This window comes from Choloepus didactylus, chromosome 7 (genome assembly GCF_015220235.1).
Source record: "Choloepus didactylus isolate mChoDid1 chromosome 7, mChoDid1.pri, whole genome shotgun sequence".
In the NCBI taxonomy this organism is placed as follows: Eukaryota; Metazoa; Chordata; class Mammalia; order Pilosa; family Megalonychidae; genus Choloepus; species Choloepus didactylus.
Window position 1 is genome coordinate 142,348,934 of NC_051313.1, and position 19,471 is coordinate 142,368,404.

Genomic DNA, 19,471 nt, shown 5'->3' on the forward strand with positions numbered 1-19,471 from the left:
CTCAATAAGACTATGTGTGGATTTCTCAGTACAAACCATGGAGGCAAGAAGGAAGTGGTGTGATATATTTAAGATACTGAAATAGAAAAACCACCAACCAAGAATCCTATATCCGGCAAAACTGCCTTCAAATATGAGGGAGAGTTCAAAATATTCTCTGATAAACAGACAGTGACAGAGTTTGTGAACAAGATACGTGCCCTACAGGAAATACTAAAGACTGATAGGAAAAGATAGGAGTGAGAAGTTTGGAACACAGTTTTGGGTGATGGTAGCACAGCAATGTAAGTACACTGAACAAAGATAACTATGAGTATGGTTGAACGAGGAAGGTGAGGAGCATGTGGGACACCAAAAGAAAAGAGGAAAGATAAAGACTTGGACTGTATAACTCAGTGAAACCTAGAGTGTTCAACAATTGTGATAAAATGTGCAAATATGTTTTTTCTTAAGGAAGAACAAACGAATGTCAGCCTTGCAAGGTCTTAAAAATAGGGAGCTATTGGGGGAAAATACAATCAACATAATCTAGAGACTATAATTAACAGAATTATTGTATTATGCTTCCTTTAATGTAACAAAGGCAATATACCAAGGTAAATGCAGATAAGAGGGGGGCACAGTGGAGGGATGTGAGACTCTTGGCATTGGTGGTGGTGTCTGACTCTTTATGCTACTTTGATCTAAGGTTATCTTTCCTTTTGCTGCTTCCTAGCTGTCATGTTTTTTTGTTGTTGTTGTTTGTTTTTCTCTCTTTTTTCTTACGCTTTTGCCTCTCTACCTTCTTTGACTCTTCCTCTTGCTTTGTGGAAGAAATGTAGATGTGATTATATAGATACTGGTGAGGGTAGTGAACACATAAATATGTGACTAAACAGGGAACCATTGATTGTTTACTTAGGATGGAATGTATAGCATGTGAACAAAACCCTCTTAAAAAAAAGGGTTTGATGATGAAACCTTGAGGGCAATATACTGAGTGAAATAAGCCCGACACATAAGGACAAATATTGCAGGGTCTCACTGATAGGAACTAATTATAATATGTAAACTCATAGACGTGAAATATAAGTTACCAAGATATAGAACGAGGCTAAAGAATGGGGAGCGGTTGCTTAGTATGAGCAGAACATTCAACTAGGATGAACTTAAATGTTTGGAAGTGAACAGAGGTGATGGTAACACATTGTGAGAATAAGTAACAGTGCTGAGTGGTTGTGAATGTGGTGGAAAGGGGAAGCTCAGAGTCATTTTTGTCACCAGAAAGAAAGTTGGAGGTTGAAAGATGGGAATGTATAAAACAGTAAACTTTGTGGTGGGCAATGTCCGAGATTAACTGTAAAATATTAGAAATCTCTTTCATGAACCAGAACAAATGTATGACACTACAACTAGAAGCTATTAATAGAGGGGTATATAGAAAAAATATATATACCTGTTGCAAACTATATACTACAGTTGGTAGTATTTCAATGTTCTTTCATAAACAGTAACAAATGTACTACACCAATACTATGAGTCAACAACGAAGGGGGGTTGGTTAGGGATATGGGAGGATGTGAGTTTCCTTTTTTTTTTCTTTTTGTCTTTATTTCTTTTCTGGAGTAATGAAAATATTCTAAAAATTGAACAAAAATTGTGGTGATGGATGCACAGCTGTATGATGGTACTGGGGGCAATTGATTGTACACTTTGGATCTTTGGATAATTGTATGGTATGTGAACAATCACATTAAAAAAAAGAACAGTGAAGAGCAACTTCAGCAAAAATATAAGAATTTAAACATAGCAAGTCCAAGTTTTCCCCAAATTTTCTTGATTTTTAAGGTAGATATGTTTGAAATACGCAATGCCCTTTGAATGCAATTAACTGCTCATTAACTCTCATGCATGATTTGGAACATATCCTTCTTTTAAATATTGATTCCAGATTTCAGATAGATTTCTAATAGATTTTAACTTATCAGTATCACTGGCTCTTCTTTCATTTACATTCTCAAACACAATAAAAAATATTTACTGGCATAATTTTGTTGAAGAGAAGACAGCCATCTTCTTTGCCTCGTAGTTGCAAAACATTTACATTCACTCATCAATTCTTGGTCTGAGAAAATTCATCTAGAATATCATCATATGAGAACTCATAGTATGAGCTTTTGTTTATATTATCAATTCCACCATCATCAAAGTGCAGAGTGCTGCTGTTTCTTTGCATTCTCCTTCTGGTTCTAGTAATTATGAAATGTCTTTCTCCGTCAGTTTTCTTCTCTTTGCCATTAGGGATAGAACATGAAAAATTATAAACTCAGCTGTGTTTACTGAAGGCTTTAAAAAGTCTATAAAGATGTCTCCAGAATTCTTTTACATCTTATAGAAACATTTTGCAATACCTCAGGTAAAGTAATTTAAAAAATGAAAGATGATGCAATAGTAATGGCTTCTTTCACTATTGCATTGTCCTTCTAGGCAAGTCCATCATTCTTGCATTTTCATAAGTCTTTTTGTCTTTTTAGCACAAACTGGAATGATTGATGAGTATTAATGAGATAATTCTTAGGATGTTAAAATAGCAAAATATTTTCAGATTTAGGAAAAATAAGATCATTGACATCCCATAATGAATCATATTTATAAAAAATCTAATTGCATGTGTTAATTGCAACATAGAAAGAGTTTTATTATACTTTTAAAAATAAAAGTTAATTTTTTCTTTGTTCTAAAGAACAAAGAAACTAAAATCGGGCCCAATGGACCCTCATGATACTACTGAGTGCTAAGAGTGTTAACAACTTTCAAAATACGTTGGAAAACAGACCACACATATAAAAGTATAATATGAAATAAGTATCAAGTGAGTATTGTCAAGGTTCAGAAGAATGAGTGTTTGGTTAATTCATCCAACAAATATTAAGTGCTCAATGCCAAGCACTGTTCTTGGAATCAGGGGAAAATGGCTTATTGGAGCTTACCTTTTAGTGAAGGGTCCATAAGGAGGAGTGAAAGTTCAGGTAATGATAAGTGCTATGAAGGAAAAAAGAGCAGATAAGAGAATAGAAAATGATTTTGCACCACATACCGGAAAGCAACAAAGCAGAAGCTTTCCTCTTCTTTTTAATCAAGCCCATTAGAGATGGATCAGAGAAGCATATAAGGAGCTATCATTTGACCAGAGACCAATGACATGAGCTAGAGAGCCATGTGGGGCAAGCAGAACATAAAAAACAAAATTGTAGCAATTTTTCATTCTAAAAATGTCCCTTTATCTCTTTAATTTGGAAACTTTCCTACTGTCTCAGGGTTACCCAGGATGCAAATAAAAACAGCCTCTATTGTCTTTGCAACTTAGTATTCTGCCATATACCACAGCACAAGAAATGTGAGCATGAGCTTTGCAAAAAGACCATCTCTGGTATCCAAGCTCTGAAACCTTTCAATCTGAAGGAATAAAAACAGTGGTTAGAGTGAATTCTGGAGAGGTGGCAGAGTAGGAAGCTCCAGGAATCAGTTCCTCCACCAGAACAATCATTAAACAGGAGGAACCGCCTGAATCAACTATTTCAGGACTCCACATCCAGGGAAAAGCTGTCAGAAGAGGCTGGCAAACTGCAGTAAATGCAGGTGAATTGTACTCTCCACACAGTGGCAACTGTTGCCTATCCCCCCCACTCTCCTGACAGGCAGCAAGGAGGTACTCAAACCCGGACCCTGGTGCTGCATGTTGGGCCACAGTGGGACATAAAGACTTTTCCCCAAGATCCAAAGGTATATGGTCCAATCACTGATCACTGCTTTTGATTAGTTGCTTTGGATAGATGGGGACCAGGCACTGAGGGTGGCCATTGATCCAACCAACCCGAACAAAGGTGGAGGAGGAGACTTAAAGAAGGCAAGCTTCCTTAGAGCTGCACAGGACAGTTGAAGGGCTGCATTTGCTGGATAAGTGCCCAGTCAAGAAAGCATAACTCCTGGCTTCTCCCTTATCCCCTCTGGGGGGCAATTTGTAGCCAGCCAGCACTTCCTTTATGGGTCCCTGGCCTTGTTCTGGCTAGGAATGACTAACTTGGGAAACTCCTTTCAGGGGTGCCCCCTCTCCCAGAATTTGCCCTCCAGGCAAAAGCAGTTTGAGATAGCAAAAGCAGAGTAAGAAACAATTGAGGCAGGCATCCTGGGGCAAAGACTTACCTTGCTTTAAGTTCCAAAATGGAACATCCCTGAGAGGGAGAAAGTCTGTTTCCTGGGAAGTAGAGGGAGAATTCAAACTCCTGTAATCATGGGAACTCCTAACACACTAGCAAGGACAAGCCCAGGTCAAGACACAGGCCCAGAAAAAAGACACAGAAGACCCTGCATTTTGCAGTCACCTTGGGCTGACCTTCTTGATAGGAGGGCTGGACTTGGAAGGAGAGCACCATCTAGTACAAAGCCAATTTGCAAAGACAGTGAAGGGTGTTTTAAGTTTAGGTTTGCTTGGTTTTGTTACCTCCTGACACTCAAGAAAATATCATATCACTAGGTAGATACAAATTCAAGAAACAGACATCTCACAGAATAAATCACAGTTAACATTTTAAAATATTAAAAATGTCCAGCTTGCAACAAAAGATTCCAGTACAAACAGGAAATGATGGCTCATCAAAAGGAAGAGGATAAAAATCTAGAAAACATCAGTGAAGAAGACCAGATGGTGAACATGGTAAACAAAGACTTTTTTAAAAAAAAGGTCTTCAGCATGCTCAAGGAGATGAAGTAAAATACAGAGAAAGAACTACAGGATATCAGGAAAACAGTTAATGAACAATATGAGAATCTCAATAAAGAGACAGAAATTTTGAAAAGGGACCAAACAGAACTACTGGAGTTGAAGACCACAATAAATGAAATGAAAAATTCCCAGGAGGGTTTCAACACAGACTGGAGCTGTCAGAATAAAGAATCAATGAACTCAAAGACAAGAAAACTGAAATGAGTCAGGCTGAGGAGCTGAAAGAAAAAAGAATTATAAGAAGTGAAAATAGCCTAAGAGACCTGTTGAACACCATTAACCACACCAATATACACATTATGAGAGCCCCAGAAGGAAAAGAAAGAAAGAAAGGCACAGAAGGAATATTCAAAGATAAAATGACAGAAAATTTCCCAAACTCAGCAAGAGATGTAAATATGCACATCTGAGAACCCGTAAGAAACCCAAACAAGATACGCTTGAAGAGAAATATGCCCTGACATATGCTGGTCTAACTCTTGAATTAGAAAGGAGAAGAAGAGAGTTCTGAAATTTGCAAGAGAGCAACATGTTATGTACAAGTGAGTACCAATAAGACTGAATGCCAATTTCATTAGAAACCATGGAAGCAAGTAAACAGTGGCTTGAAATACTTCAAGTGCTGGGAAAAAAACAATTGTCAACAAAGATTTTATATCTGCTGAGACTTTATTTCAAAAATGAAGGAAGATTAAAACATCCCCAGATAAGCAAAAACTGAGGGAGTTCATCACCACGAGACCTGCCCTATAAGCAGTGCTAAAGGGAGTTCTTCAGAGTGAAAGGAAAGGACACTAGACTGTAGTGCAAAGCAGCATAAAGAAAGAAAGACTTCCAGTAAAGGTAACCATATGAGTAATTATAGATGCCAGTACCATTGTATTGGGCTTCTTTGCTATGTAACTCTATTCCTACAAGGCAGATACATAAAAAATAATGAAAAAAATCTATGGTTTTTACTATAAAGTGTTCAATGATATAATTTGTAGCAAGAACAAAAAAGACACAGGGAATGGAGAAGTATAGAAAGAAACAGAGTGTGCATACTATTGAAGTCAAGTTGGTATCAAATCAAATATGATTGTTATATATTTACGGTGTTGAATTTTAATCTATGAAAATGATTTAAAAATATGAAAAATATATCCAGAAAGAAATTAGAAGGAACTCAAAATGGTAATATACAAAATACCAAATAAATATGAAATTAGGCAGTAATGGAAGAATTGAGGGACAAAAAAAGGTAAAAGACTTACAAACACAAAATAGCAAAATAGCAGAAGAAAGCCCTGCATTATCAGTAATGACTTTAAATGTAAATGGATTAAACTCCCCAGTTAAAAGGCAGAGTTTGGCAGAATGGATTATAAAGCATGAGAAAACTATATGCTGTTTATAAGAAATTCATCTTGGATTCAAAGATATAAGAAGGTTGAAACTGAGAGGATGAAAAACCTATTCCATGTAAGTAGTAACCAAAAGAGCTGGGGTAGCTGTTGCAATTTCTGAAAAAAATAGACTTTAAGCCAAAAACTGTTACAAAGGACAAAGGTGGTCATTATATACTAATAAAGGTGTCAATTCAATAAGAAGACATAATAATTATATATGCATCTAAGAGCAAGTTCCCAAAATATAAGAAGCAAACATTGATGGTTTATAGGGAGAAATACACAGGTCTAGATTAATGGTAGGAAACTTTAATACACCATTTTCAATAACGGAAAGAACATCTAAACCAAAGATCAAAAGGTAAAAGAAGACTTGAATGATACTCTAAACCAACCAGGCCTAACAGACATAAATAGAACCCTTCACCCAGTAGCAGCAGAATACACATTCTTCTCTCGTGCACATGGGTCACTCTTCGGGATAGACCATATCTTAGGCCACAAAACAATTATCAACAAATTAAAAAATATTGAAACCATACAATGTATTTTCTCTGTTCACAATAGAATGAAGCTAGAAATCAGTAACAGAGGAATAAATGGAATCTTCACAAATGTGTGGAAATTAAGCATCGTAATCTTAAATAACCAGTTGGTTACAGAGGAAAACACAAAGGAAATAGAGAATATCTTGAGACAAATGAAAATGAAAACACAACATACCGAACTTAAGGGATGCAACAAATGCAGTGCTAAGAGGGAAATTTATAGCTCTAAATTCTTACATTAAAAAAGATGGAAGATACCTAATCAGAGACCTAACCTCAAAACTGGAGAAACTAGAAAAAGAAGAGCAAACTAAACCCAAAGCAAAGAGAATGAAGGAAACAAAGAATAGAGCAAATATAAATGAAGTAGAGAATGAAAAAACAATAGATTCAACAAAACCAAAAGTTGGTCTTTGAGAAGATTGATAAAATTGACAAACCTTTAGCTAGAATGATGAAGATAAAGGAGAATGCAAATAACTAAAATCAGAAATGAAAAGGGTACGGTACTGTAGACCCCACTGAAATATAAAAGGACTATAAGAGGATACTATGAATAAGTGTATGCCAACAAGTGAGATAAACTAGATGAAATAGACAAATAGGAAGTAGACTAATTCCTAGAAATACACAAACTACCTATACTGACTCAAGAAGAAATACAAACAAACCAAACTAGTAAAGAGATTGAATCAGTACTCAGAAATCTCCCAATAAATAAAATGTCAGGAGCAGATGACTTCACAGGGTAATTTTACCAAGCAATCCAAGAAGAATTAACATCGGTCCTGTTCAAACTCTGAAAAAAATTAAAGAACACAAAATACTCTCTAATTCATTCAACGAGTCCAATATCACTTTAATACCAAAGCCAGGTAAAGATACCATAAGAGAAGAAAATTACAGACCAGTATCTCTTATGAATATAGATGCAATAATCCTCAACAAAATACTAGCAAACCAAATCCAACATCACACTGAAAGATTTATACACATCATTGAATGGGATTTATCCCAGGTATGCAAAAATGGTTTAACATAAGAAAAATCTGTGTGATTCACCACATTAGGAGAATGAACAAAAAAGTACCACATGATAATCTCAATTGATGGAGAAAAATATTGTACCCCTTCTTAGAAAGCGAGGAATAGAAGGAAAATTCCTCAGCAAGATAAAGGGTATATATGAAAAACTCACAGCTAACACCATACTTAATGGTGAAAGACTGAAACTTTCCCTCTTAGATCAGAAAACAGACAAGGATGCCCACTGTCATCACTGTTACTTAACATTTTACTGGAAGTTCTAGCCAGAGCAATTAGGCAAGAAAAAGAAAGGTATCCAGATTGGAAAGGAAGAAGAAAAGCATTCCCTATTTGCAGATTACATGATCCTATATATAGAAAATCCTGAAAAACTAAAAACAGTGCTTCTAGAGCTAATAAATGAATTCAGCAAAGTGGTAGGGTTCAAATAAACATACAAAAGTCAGTAGTGTTTGTATATATTAGTGATGAACAGTTGGAAGAAGAAATCAAGTAAAAAAATTCCATTTACAATAGCAACTAAAAGAATGAAATATCAACAAATAAATCTAAGCAAGGATGGAAAGGACTTGTACATAGAAAACAACAAAACATTGCTAAAAGAAATCTAAGAAGACCTAAATAAATGAAAGAGCATACCATTTTCACGGATTGTAAGGCTAAATATTGTTAAGACATTGATTCTACGCAGAGTGATTTACGGACTTAATGTAATCCCTATCAAAATTCCAACAGCCTTCTTTGCAGAAATGGAAAAGCCAATTCAATTTACATGGAAGAGTAAAGGGCCACAAATGGCCAAATGAAGAAGAGGAAAACAAAGAAGAAAAATGAAGTTGGAGGTTGTATTAGTTAGGGTTCTCTACGGAAACAGAACCAATAGGATATATCTGTAAATTTGAGATTTTATAAAAATGTCTCATGCAACTGTGGGGATGCACAAGTCCAAATTCCATAGGGCAGGCAGTGAGCTGGCAACTCTGATGAAGGTCTTTGATGAACTCCCCAGGAGAGGCTGGCAGGCCAAAGAAGAGATGAAAGTTCTCTCTTTTCCCTTTGAAGTCTTCAGCTGATTGGATTAAATACAACTGATTGGATTCTCTCATTGAGGAAGACACTCCCTAAGTTGATTGTGGATGTAATCAGCCACAGATGCAATAAATTGACTGATGATTTAATAAATCAGCCTTCTGGTTTATTAACCTGCCATGAATTGTCCTTGCAGTAAGGGTTTGGCCAGTGCTTGTTTGACGAGACAACTGGGCACCATCACCTGGCCAAGTTGACTCATGAACCTAATCATCACTTCCCTATTTTAAAACTTATTACAAAGCTACAGTAATCAAAATAGCGCGGTACTGGCACAAGGATAGACATATAGACAAATTAAATTGAACTGAGAGGTCAGAAATCAACCCTCAACGTTTATGGCCAACTGATATTTTCAAGAGGGTGAACACCTCTCAATTAGGAAAGAAAAGTCTCTTCAACAAATGGTGCTGGGAATACTGGATCTCTAAATAGAAAGAATGAAGGTGTACACCTACCTCACACTCATGCCACAACCCAAAATGGATCAAAGACCTAAATATAAGAACCAAAACTATAAAACTCATAGAAGAAAACATAGGAGAGCATCTTCAGGACCTTTTGTTAGGCACTGGTTTCTTAAACTTTATACACAAGGCATAAGTATTAAGAGAAAAAAATAGATAAAAGGGGCCTCATCAAAATTTTAAAAATTTGTTCATCAAAGGACTTTATCATGAATGTGAAATGACAATGTACATGATAGAAAATATTTTAAAGCATAAATCTGATAAGGGTTTAATATCCAGAATTTATAAAGAATTCCTACAACTTAAAAGACAAACAACCCAATTAAAACTGGGCAAAAGAGTTGAATAGACATTTTTCCAAAGAAGATATACAAAGGCCAGAAATCACATGAAAAGATGCTCAACATCATTAGCCATTAGGGAAATGCAAATCAAAACCATACTGTGATACCGTTTTCAACCCACTAGAATGGCTAATGTTGTTTAAAAGGAAAATTGCAAGTGTTGGAGAAGTGGAGACACAGGAACATGAATTCATTGCTGGTTGGAATGTAAAATGGTGCAGCTGCTTTGGAAGACAGTTTGGCAGTTCCTCAGAAAGTTAAACTAGAATTACCATATGACCAGCAATCTCAACTTCTAGGTATGTATCCCAAAGAATCGAAAGCAGTTACTTTCACACCAATGTTCATAAAGGCATTATTCACAATTGCCAAAATATGGAAGCAACCCAGGTGTCCTTCAACCAATGAATGAATAAAAATAATGTGGTATATGTGCACAATGAAATATTATTCAGCTGTACAAAGGAATGAATTTCTGATACATGCAACAACATGGATGAACTTTGAAGACATCATGTTGAGTGAAATAAGCAAGACAGAAAAGGACAAATATTGTATGATCTCACTAATATGAAATAATAGGAGTAAGAAAACTGATAGAGTCAGAATCCAGGATATAGGTTACCTGGGGACAGGGTGGGCACAGGGAATAGGGAGTTAATGCTTAAATTGTACATAGTTTCTATTTGTGATGATGGAAAAGTTTTGATAATGGATGGTGGTGACGGTAATGCCACATTGTGAATGTGATTAACAGCACTAAATTATCTATTTGAGTGTGGGTAAAAGGGGAAATTTAGGTAGTATATATGTTACTTGAATAACAGTTTAAGAAAAATCCATGGGACTGTACAACACAAACAGTTGTACACATTGTGTTAAGTCAGTTGCATGGAAGACAAGGAATTTTATATATATATTTACATGTCCACTTGTAGCCATCCTCTGAACTTTTGAATTTTGTTCACAAATGTGAACATTTTTAGGTTATTCAAATACATGATAGACCGACTGACAGTATTCCCACAGGAGTATCAACCTTTGACAACTATCCCCAGGCTTGGGAACAGCATAGAGAACTCATCATGTGGTGGGACACCTTCTTTTCTCCCCCTTCTAAATTAAAGTTCTTTCTCTGCTCTTTTAGAACATCACTGGAACCCAATCTCATGATATTTAAGACTCTAGTACTGTAATCACTGATTTACTTGTCTATTATGCTCTCTAGACTGCAGACTATGTGAAGGTAAGAACCAAGTCATTTGACTTCATGTTTCAGCATCTAATAGTGCTGGCACAAAGTAATGCTCACATAATTTGTTAATGAATCAGTAAATTAATGAATGAAAGAATGGACTGCCCCTTTCTCATTCATCTCTTTCATTCTCAGCTATCTCTTCATGTCTACCCCCTCTTAAATATCCTTTGCTTTCCTACTTTTCTTTTGTTTCTACTCTTCTTCCACTGTAACAAAATTTATGCAAGATTGTAGTAATAATACAAGCTTTGTGACCTTTAATTAAAGTGTTCTTAGTTCTATAGATGTTGGAGAATGGATTTTGAACCTTAGCAAACAAACTGAAAAGTTTTAAACATTTGTGAGTGGATGTGGAAATGGAGGGAAGATTTCATTGGTATTTGCTATGAGATGGGAACATCAGTAAGGTTAACCTTCTTTGCTCAAGTATGAGACGCCTCTGGACAGAGCTGCCCTGTTCTGGTGGTAACACAGATCAGATTTTGTCACACTGAGCTATTATGTAACCGACCTTTCTCAAGTCTGGAGGTTTCCTAAGATGTCATACATGGAAACCAAAGATTAAAAAAACAGTCTAAGACATAGGGGACTGGTGGTTTGATGGGTTGAGCCCTCTACCATAGGTTTTACCCTTGGGAAGACGGTTGCTGCAAAGGAGATGCTAGGCCTCCCTATAATTGTGCCTAAGAGCCTCCTCCTGAATGCCTCTTTGTTGCTCAGATGTGGCCCTCTCTCTCTAGCTAAGCCAACTTGAAAGGTGAAATCACTGCCCTCCCCACTACGTGGGATCAGACACCCAGGGGAGTGAATCTCCCTGGCAACGTGGAATATGACTCCTGGAGAGGAATGTAGACCTGGCATCGTGGGAAAGAGAACATCTTCTTGACCAAAAGGGGGATGTGAAAGGAGATGAGATAAGCTTCAGTGGCAGAGAGATTCCAAAAGGAGCCGAGAGGTCACTCTGGTGGGCACTCTTACGCACACTTTAGACAACCCTTTTTAGGTTCTAAAGAATTGGGGTAGCTGGTGGTGGATACCTGAAACTATCAAACTACAACCCAGAACCCATGAATCTCGAAGACAGTTGTATAAAAATGTAGCTTATGAGGGGTGACAATGGGATTGGGAAAGCCATAAGGACCACACTCCATTTTGTCTAGTTTATGGATGGATGAGTAGAAAAATAGGAGAAGGAAACAGACAAAGGTACCCAGTGTTCTTTTTTACTTCAATTGCTCTTTTTCACTTTAATTATTATTATTGTTATTTTTGTGTGTGTGCTAATGAAGGTGTCAGGGATTGATTTAGGTGATGAATGTACAACTATGTAATGGTACTGTGAACAATCGAAAGTACGATTTGTTTTGTATGACTGCGTGGTATGTGAATATATCTCAATAAAATGAAGATTAAAAAAAAAACAGTCTAAGAACTTCAAAGCTTTGTTTAGCCCAGATGCTTTAGAGAGATATTATGAAATAATGAAAATAAAGTTCCTAATACACTGGCCAGCAGGAGTAAGTGCCAATAAATGTTAGTCTCTAATCCCCATCCTCCTTCTCAACCTTCCCAAAGTGTCCAAAGATAAAACTTTCCTTGAAACTTCTCCCAGATCAAAGTCAGGGATAGGTCCAAATAGTATTTGCCAGTCACCGAATGTGCAGATACTTTTTCAGATACCAGTATATCATTTCTCCTCTTTGGCACTTAATTTTTCTTTAAGAGATAGATGCTTTTGGTGTCTTAACTGCACTCCAGCTCTCAACTATAGAGCATGTTTTGTTTGAACTTCCTGAAGGCCACCAGACTGAACTCACATAGAGTAAAGGACAATCCGCTGGCCCAAAGCTTCTCTCAGGACTCTTTCCTAGGAACACTGGATAGTGCTGTCTTTTTTCCCTGAGCTTGAGGAGGTCAGTATGATAGTAGATAAGCATTAATAGGTGCTGAATCAAGAGGCAAAAGCCAACCTATCAACCTTAAGATTCTTAGCAACAATTTTCCAAGTCCCAAACCGAATCCAATTAAAGTGGCAATAATTAATCTGATGTACCAGAGGGACAATTTTTATTGCAATATTAAAAAGTGTTTAAAAACAACAAAATAGAAAGGTAATGAAAAAAATAGCTTTAGTGCTTAATTTCCTTACTTGAAATTAAGCCTACTTTAAAGCTTTGCAAAATGCAATCCAGCTGAATTTTCATTTAAAAATTGCATTTATATCCTAAGGGTATAGATTTTCTCTGCTGTTTACACACAGCTCCTATTAATTACAACAATAGAAGTTGGTTATGGAACAGTTTATGCCTCAAAGCATTTTAGATGTAAATGGAATTAAGGTCAATAACTCTTCAATGTTTAAATGCACTGACCAGCTTTTCAGGACCCTCTTTGCCTAAGGAACTGTAAGAGGAATTGTTTCCTTCCGGATCCTTACTAGCTGAAGAAAAGTAATGGTCCACTTTCCTTACATCTAATTATTTCAGTCAAAAGTCCTTGGCTCTGGGGCTGTGGGAGATGCTGTCAACTATATGTTGTTGTTGTTGGTAGTAGTTTGTTTTGAGTTTCCAAAAAAACCACTTAAATCATTTTTTCTTTATCTTTTCAGGAGCATCTAAAGGCCATTGATGATGAAATCAATGCTTTTTTAGACAATATGTTTGGACCTCGAGGTGAGTGACTACTTGAGGATTTAATGTGGAAGGAACACTAAGAAGATTGCCATTTAATTTCTATAATTATGCAGTTTCTGATGTCTTAAAAATAATGTTACTTAACATTTAGAAATGTAAGTTTCCTTACCTTTGATATACTTCTCCCAGAACTTACAGAAGGCCCCTACGTCCCCTCCTGCTTACATTGTCCTTGGATTAAAGACGATCTATATAACAGGAAGCAGGAATGGAATGAAATGCAATACTTTCCTCTGGTGTTTTCTGGCTACCAAAGTCAGGTTGTAACTCTCCTTCTAAACTAATCTACTTCTGGCTCACCTTCATCACCATTCACCTTACACCTTCCCCAAATGCAGTTAGATAATGACATTTCTGTGGTTACACATCTAGATAAATTTCTTTTAAAGATGTGTGACCTTTCTCTGCCCAGGGCCATGAGGTTGAGCTCAGAAATTTCTCCATCATTGCCCCATCAGCAGTCATTTAGACCATTCTAGTGGCTTTCCAACTAGTCCCCTCTTGTACCCTTGCCCTCTTTCAACCATTTATTATCAGCCAGTATTATAGTTCAAAAACGTAAAGCATATTGGATGATACTCTAGTTTAAAACTCATCAATGTCTTCCTAATACCTCTAGGATAAAATCATACTTCTTATCATGGACTAAGTACCTTGTATTGTCTAGCCCCAGCTCACCTGTCCAACCAGTCACTTCCACTCTTCCTCCCTCACTTTGATATGGCCACTCTAGACCTCTTTTTGTTCTTCAAGTGTGTAAAATTCTTTTGTCTGCTGTTCCCTGTGCCTGGAATGCACCCCACTCCTTCCAGTGTCTTCTACCCTGCCCCAGCCCCCAGTATAGTTAGTGGCTTCTCATACTTAATGTATTAGCTTAAATGTTACCTTCTCAGGTGGGCTTTCTCTGATGTCCTATCTAAAGCAGGCTGTGTTGGTTTGGACTTGTTTGTACCCCAGAAAAACTTAAACTTAATTCATTCGTGTGGGCATGAACCAATCATAAGTAGGACATTTTGATGAGGTTATTTCAGTTAAAGTGTGGCCCACCTCAATCAGGATGAGTCTTAATCCTATTACTGGAGTCCTTTATAAGCAAAATGAAACTCAGACAGAGAGAAAGAAAGCAAGCCACAGGAATCCAGAAGCTGAAATTCAGCAGAACCCGGAAGAGAACAGAGAGGGCAGGAGAGACTGTTGTGCATTGCCATGTGACAGAGGAGCCAAGGACCAAGGGTCACCAACAGCCAGCCCGAGAATGCCAGTCTTTAGGGAAAAAAGCATCACCTTGATGATGTCTTGATTTGGACTTTCTCTTAGCCTCAAAAACTGTGAGATAGTAATCCCCATTGTTTAAGCCACCCCATTGCATGGTATTTTCTTGAGCAGCCAAGGAAATTAAAATAGATTTTGGTACCAGGAGAGTGGGGTGCTGCTATTATAAATACCAAAAATATGGGAATGACTTTGGAATTGGATAACAGGTAGAGGCTGGAAGAATTACGAGGTGCGTGACAGGAAAAAGGCTAGATTGCTTTGAAGAGACTGTTGATAGAAATCTGGATGCTGAAGGTACTTCTGATAAGGCCTTAGAAGGAAATGATGAATGTGTTATTGGAAATTGGAGAAAAGGCAATCTTTGTTTTAAAGTGGTAGAGAATGTGCCAAAATTAACTTTTGATGTTGGATGGAAGGCAGAACTTGGAAGTGAGGAACTAGGATATTTAGCTGAGGAGATTTCCAAGCTAAGTGTGGATAGTGCAGCCTGGTTTCTCCTTGCAGCTTGCAGTAATATGAGAGAGGAAAGGGGTGAGTTGTGAACTGAACTCCTGGGCACAAAGAAACCAGAAATTGATGGTTTGCAAAATTCTGAGCCTATCCAGATAGTTGTGCTCTGAGACAAGGGCCAGAAGTGGCTCTGTCAGGGACCTCTCTGAGCTTTCAGGAAGTAAGTCCCTGGAGAATAATGTTCCATGTGAGGGTTTAACAGAACATGGAACCAGTCAGCCATGTTAGGGGAAGTCAGGATTGGAAATGCAGTTGTCCAGAGAGGATCTGTGGCAGATCCTTTTGTCTGGTGGTTTGGACCCCTGTGAACTACATGCAAAGGTGACCAATTTTTTATGAAATTCTTATGAGCGTAACCACTGGCAGCCTCTACTGAAAGGAACTGAGAAGGGATAGACTGAAGGAAGAATGACTCCAAGGGCAGAACTCATGGAAGCCAAGATCTGGACCAAAAAGATCTCCTCATGCCAAGAGAGTGGACCCCACCTTTGTGTGTGGAAAGGTCCACCTCGGGACTTGGAGGGCTTGGCCTGCACCCTGTTGTTCAGAGAGAGTGCTGCCACCCCAATTCTCAGAGAGAGAGAAGAGGGAAGAGAGAGAGAGAGATACCAGGAGAGGCCGCCATGTGCATTGCCATGTGACAGAGGAGCCAAGGACCAAGGGTCGCCAGCAGCCAGCTCCAGAACTCCAGTCTTTAGGAAGAAAGCATAGCCTTGATGACAACTTGGTTTGGACTTCCTAGTAAATTACCATTGCATAACCTGACCCATTTCATGGTATTTACTTGAGCAGCCAAGACAACTGAAATGCAGGCCCCTCATTATTCTCTATTACAACCCCTGTTTACTTCCTTCATATATTTAATATTATTTATTTCTCTCCAAGGGCAAGGACTGTGAATGTTTTCCTCACCATTTTAACTCCAGGGCTTGGAACATATTAAGCACTCTATGTTTTGCACATATGAGTAAATCTAGACAGCATGTTTCATTTCACTTGAGCCTTACTGGTTCAAAAACTTGGAAAATCCACAATTTTCTACAACCTAATTCCTCAGCATTGTCATGTGGCAGGGCCAGGGTGGGGAAAGAGGAGGTTTTCCTGTTTCTCAAAATCTTGAAACAGAATCACTCAGAGACTTAAAGATTAATTAGACCATTCTCCAGTTTCTATACACGTTCCATAAACTATTATAAGTGAATGGCTATTTATATAGTTCATACGATACTCTGACTGCATAGAGCTTTTTTAAAAAATACTTTCAGGTACCTTTTGGTCGTTTTTCTCATTCTCTCCTCCTATTGATGCTGGAGTGGCAGGCAGGACAGGACAGCTGTATCTTAGCAGCCTACATCAGTGTTTCCTCTACCTTATAGTTCTAGTGTGTAGGGAAGTTGGCTCAGTGGAGAGGGCATGGCCTTCTTTTAGGCATGCAGGACACATGGAGGAGCTATAGCTTCTTGGTGACTCTGCATTCCATTTGGCACTTAAACTAAAGAGTTAAGCAACAATTTCTCTGAGCCAAGTTCAAATTGAACTTGGACATAAGATCACCCATGATCTGGAATTATGCAGATATGGGATCAATTAAGGATAGTTTTGCAGTATTTTTACTCAGCTTTGGTCATTTCTATGGAAGCTTCCTTTGTAGAAAGGAGATTGTAAAATTGACAATTAACCAAATCAGATGACCTCCACATGACAGGCGTCTGGCTCTAGGCCAGTAATCTTTATCCCTTCTTGAAAGTGACAAAAGCTTAGATTGACTGGCAGGTCACCTAGTAAACATCTAATGTCCCCAGTGCTTTCTGATTGTACTCACTCCGTGTTAGTACCATCAAGGGATGTTCTGGAAAAATATGTGAGAGATGCACAGCTAACACTTCTCAAATCTTAAAGATAACAAATGTTATTACAAGTATTTGCTCCTATATTTTGATAAATAATTATGATCATCCTTAACAGTTCTTAACTGCAGCAAACATTCACAAGACCATGGCCAAAGGAAAGGGAAACTTCGAGTGCTCTGTTAGTTTTACATACGTTGTTGACTCAGTGTACCAACTGATACATATTTAATGAACGTTTCCTCTCAACTCAGCACTAAATGGATATAATTTTGAAGCAAGACGGAACCAAAATGTAGGACCTAGTCCCTGTCTCATGGAGCATGTGCTCCAGATGGGGAAGTAGAACTATCACTCTGATACGATTGTAAAGTAATTATGTACTAAACCATGGAAATAGCAGGAGGTGGGGTAGCAGGTTAGTGAGTGGTTTTTTTGTTTGTTTTTTGTTTGTTTGTTTTTACTTTTTTTTACCCTCTCTGGCTCAGTTTTTATCAAATGTAAACTGGAGATAATAATACCACCCTACATAATATAATTGTTTTGAGAATTAAATGTTAATGCATGTAAAAGAGTTTAGAAAAGTGCTGGGCACAGAGTAAGTGTCCAGTAAATGGTAGTTATACTAATAGCCATAATAATATATCAATGATAAAATAATTGTTTATGCAAATGAAGAGCTACAGTTATGAAGGGAAATGGCTCCCTTCAGAAGGCAGGACCTTCATCTGGCCATTAAGGATGAGTAGGATTTAGATATGGAGATGAACTTTGGGAAGTGGCATATAGCACAAACTTCTGTGACAAGTGATTATGAGCTAGTTGTATGAAACGTACCAACTGTCAGTCACATTAATACTGACTTTCTTTTCATCTCTGTCACAAATGGAAGAAGTCTACAGAATAGCTGATAGGACAGCAAGAGCTTGGGAGGACACTTTCCTTGTAGAAATGCTACTCTGTCTTTAGGGTGGGGCATTTAAAGAAAAGCTTGTATAGATAGGGTAGCCCGAGAAGAGGGACTGAGACTGAGAGAGAGCCAGAGAAATCCAGAAGAGGCATTATCTTCAGAGGAAACCAGCTCCTCTAACTCCATTCACAGAGATTAAAAACAGCATGGAATTTTTTATAATTCTGGGCCAAATTATTTTTTTCTTTAAACAAACCAAAAGAGCAAACAAATAGACAACTGATCATTTTGTGCCTACAATTATTTTCACATGTTACTAATTATATTATAGATCCATCATGTGGATTTTATTCAGCTTTTACAATTTTAATTTCCCAGTGTAAGGGACATACTTGATGTATCTAGGTTCTTGCCACCCAGTTGTTTGTACATCTAGACCATGGCCAGGTCCGGCTCCTTGGTTTTATTTCCTGTGCTAGTTCCAAATCATCAGCCCCAAGGCTTTGTCTTTTGCTATCTTCAGTTTCCCTTGCTTGCCTTACCAAAATCCCAGGCCACCATTGCTCTGTTTGGATCAGCTGAACTCTAAACCCATTCCTGGCTTCCTGCACAATGATCTAGGCAAATGCTGGAGAATCTGGGTTTCAGAATTAAGATACAATATCAGTATTGCTTTTTCTCCCCTGCCTGCTGAGGTCTTCTCCCTGGGAGGACAGCAGCAAGGTACAACAAGTTAGGAGTCGGGTGTGAATCCAGATTCCGGCTCTGCTTCTTACTATTGAGGGCCTTTCGCAAAATACTAACCTCGTGTTAATTTAGAGTGAAGAAACACAGTGACTGTTCTGAACTAGATGTTCCAGAACTGTTGCTTCCCACCTTTGAGTTGTTCTTCCCCTCATTCAGTGGTCTTAAGCTGCTTGCTCCATGAAAACTTCCTTAACTATCCAGCCCCCACTGTCTTCTTCTTCCTCTGAACTCCTATAACCCAAATGCAGTTTACTTAATGATACTTTGTTTCCTGTTGTATTTGGTAAGTTTAAACAAAATGTGTGATATTTTATAAAATGAACAAAATTGTTATTCAGGATTTTTATCGTGTTTCTTTTCAGATTCTCGAGTCAGAGGATGGTTCATGCTGGACTCCTACCTTCCCACCTTCTCTCTCACTGTTATGTACCTGCTTTCAATCTGGTTGGGTAACAAGTATATGAAGAACAGGCCTGCTCTCTCTCTCAGGGGGATCCTCACCTTGTACAATCTTGGAATCACACTTCTCTCCGTATATATGCTGGCAGAGGTAAGTGTTCATGCAGCTAAAGCTGCCTTC

General features: G+C 37.8%; 1 protein-coding gene across 1 annotated transcript in view; it reads left to right on the forward strand.

The window, feature by feature from the left end:
- ELOVL2 (ELOVL fatty acid elongase 2) overlaps positions 1-19,471 on the forward strand; it is an 81,863-nt gene that overhangs the window by 50,570 nt on the left and 11,822 nt on the right. The window contains exons 2-3 of the mRNA XM_037844309.1: positions 13,518-13,581; positions 19,254-19,441. Coding sequence (XP_037700237.1) covers positions 13,518-13,581; positions 19,254-19,441 — 252 coding nt within the window. The remainder of the gene's footprint in view (positions 1-13,517; positions 13,582-19,253; positions 19,442-19,471) is intronic.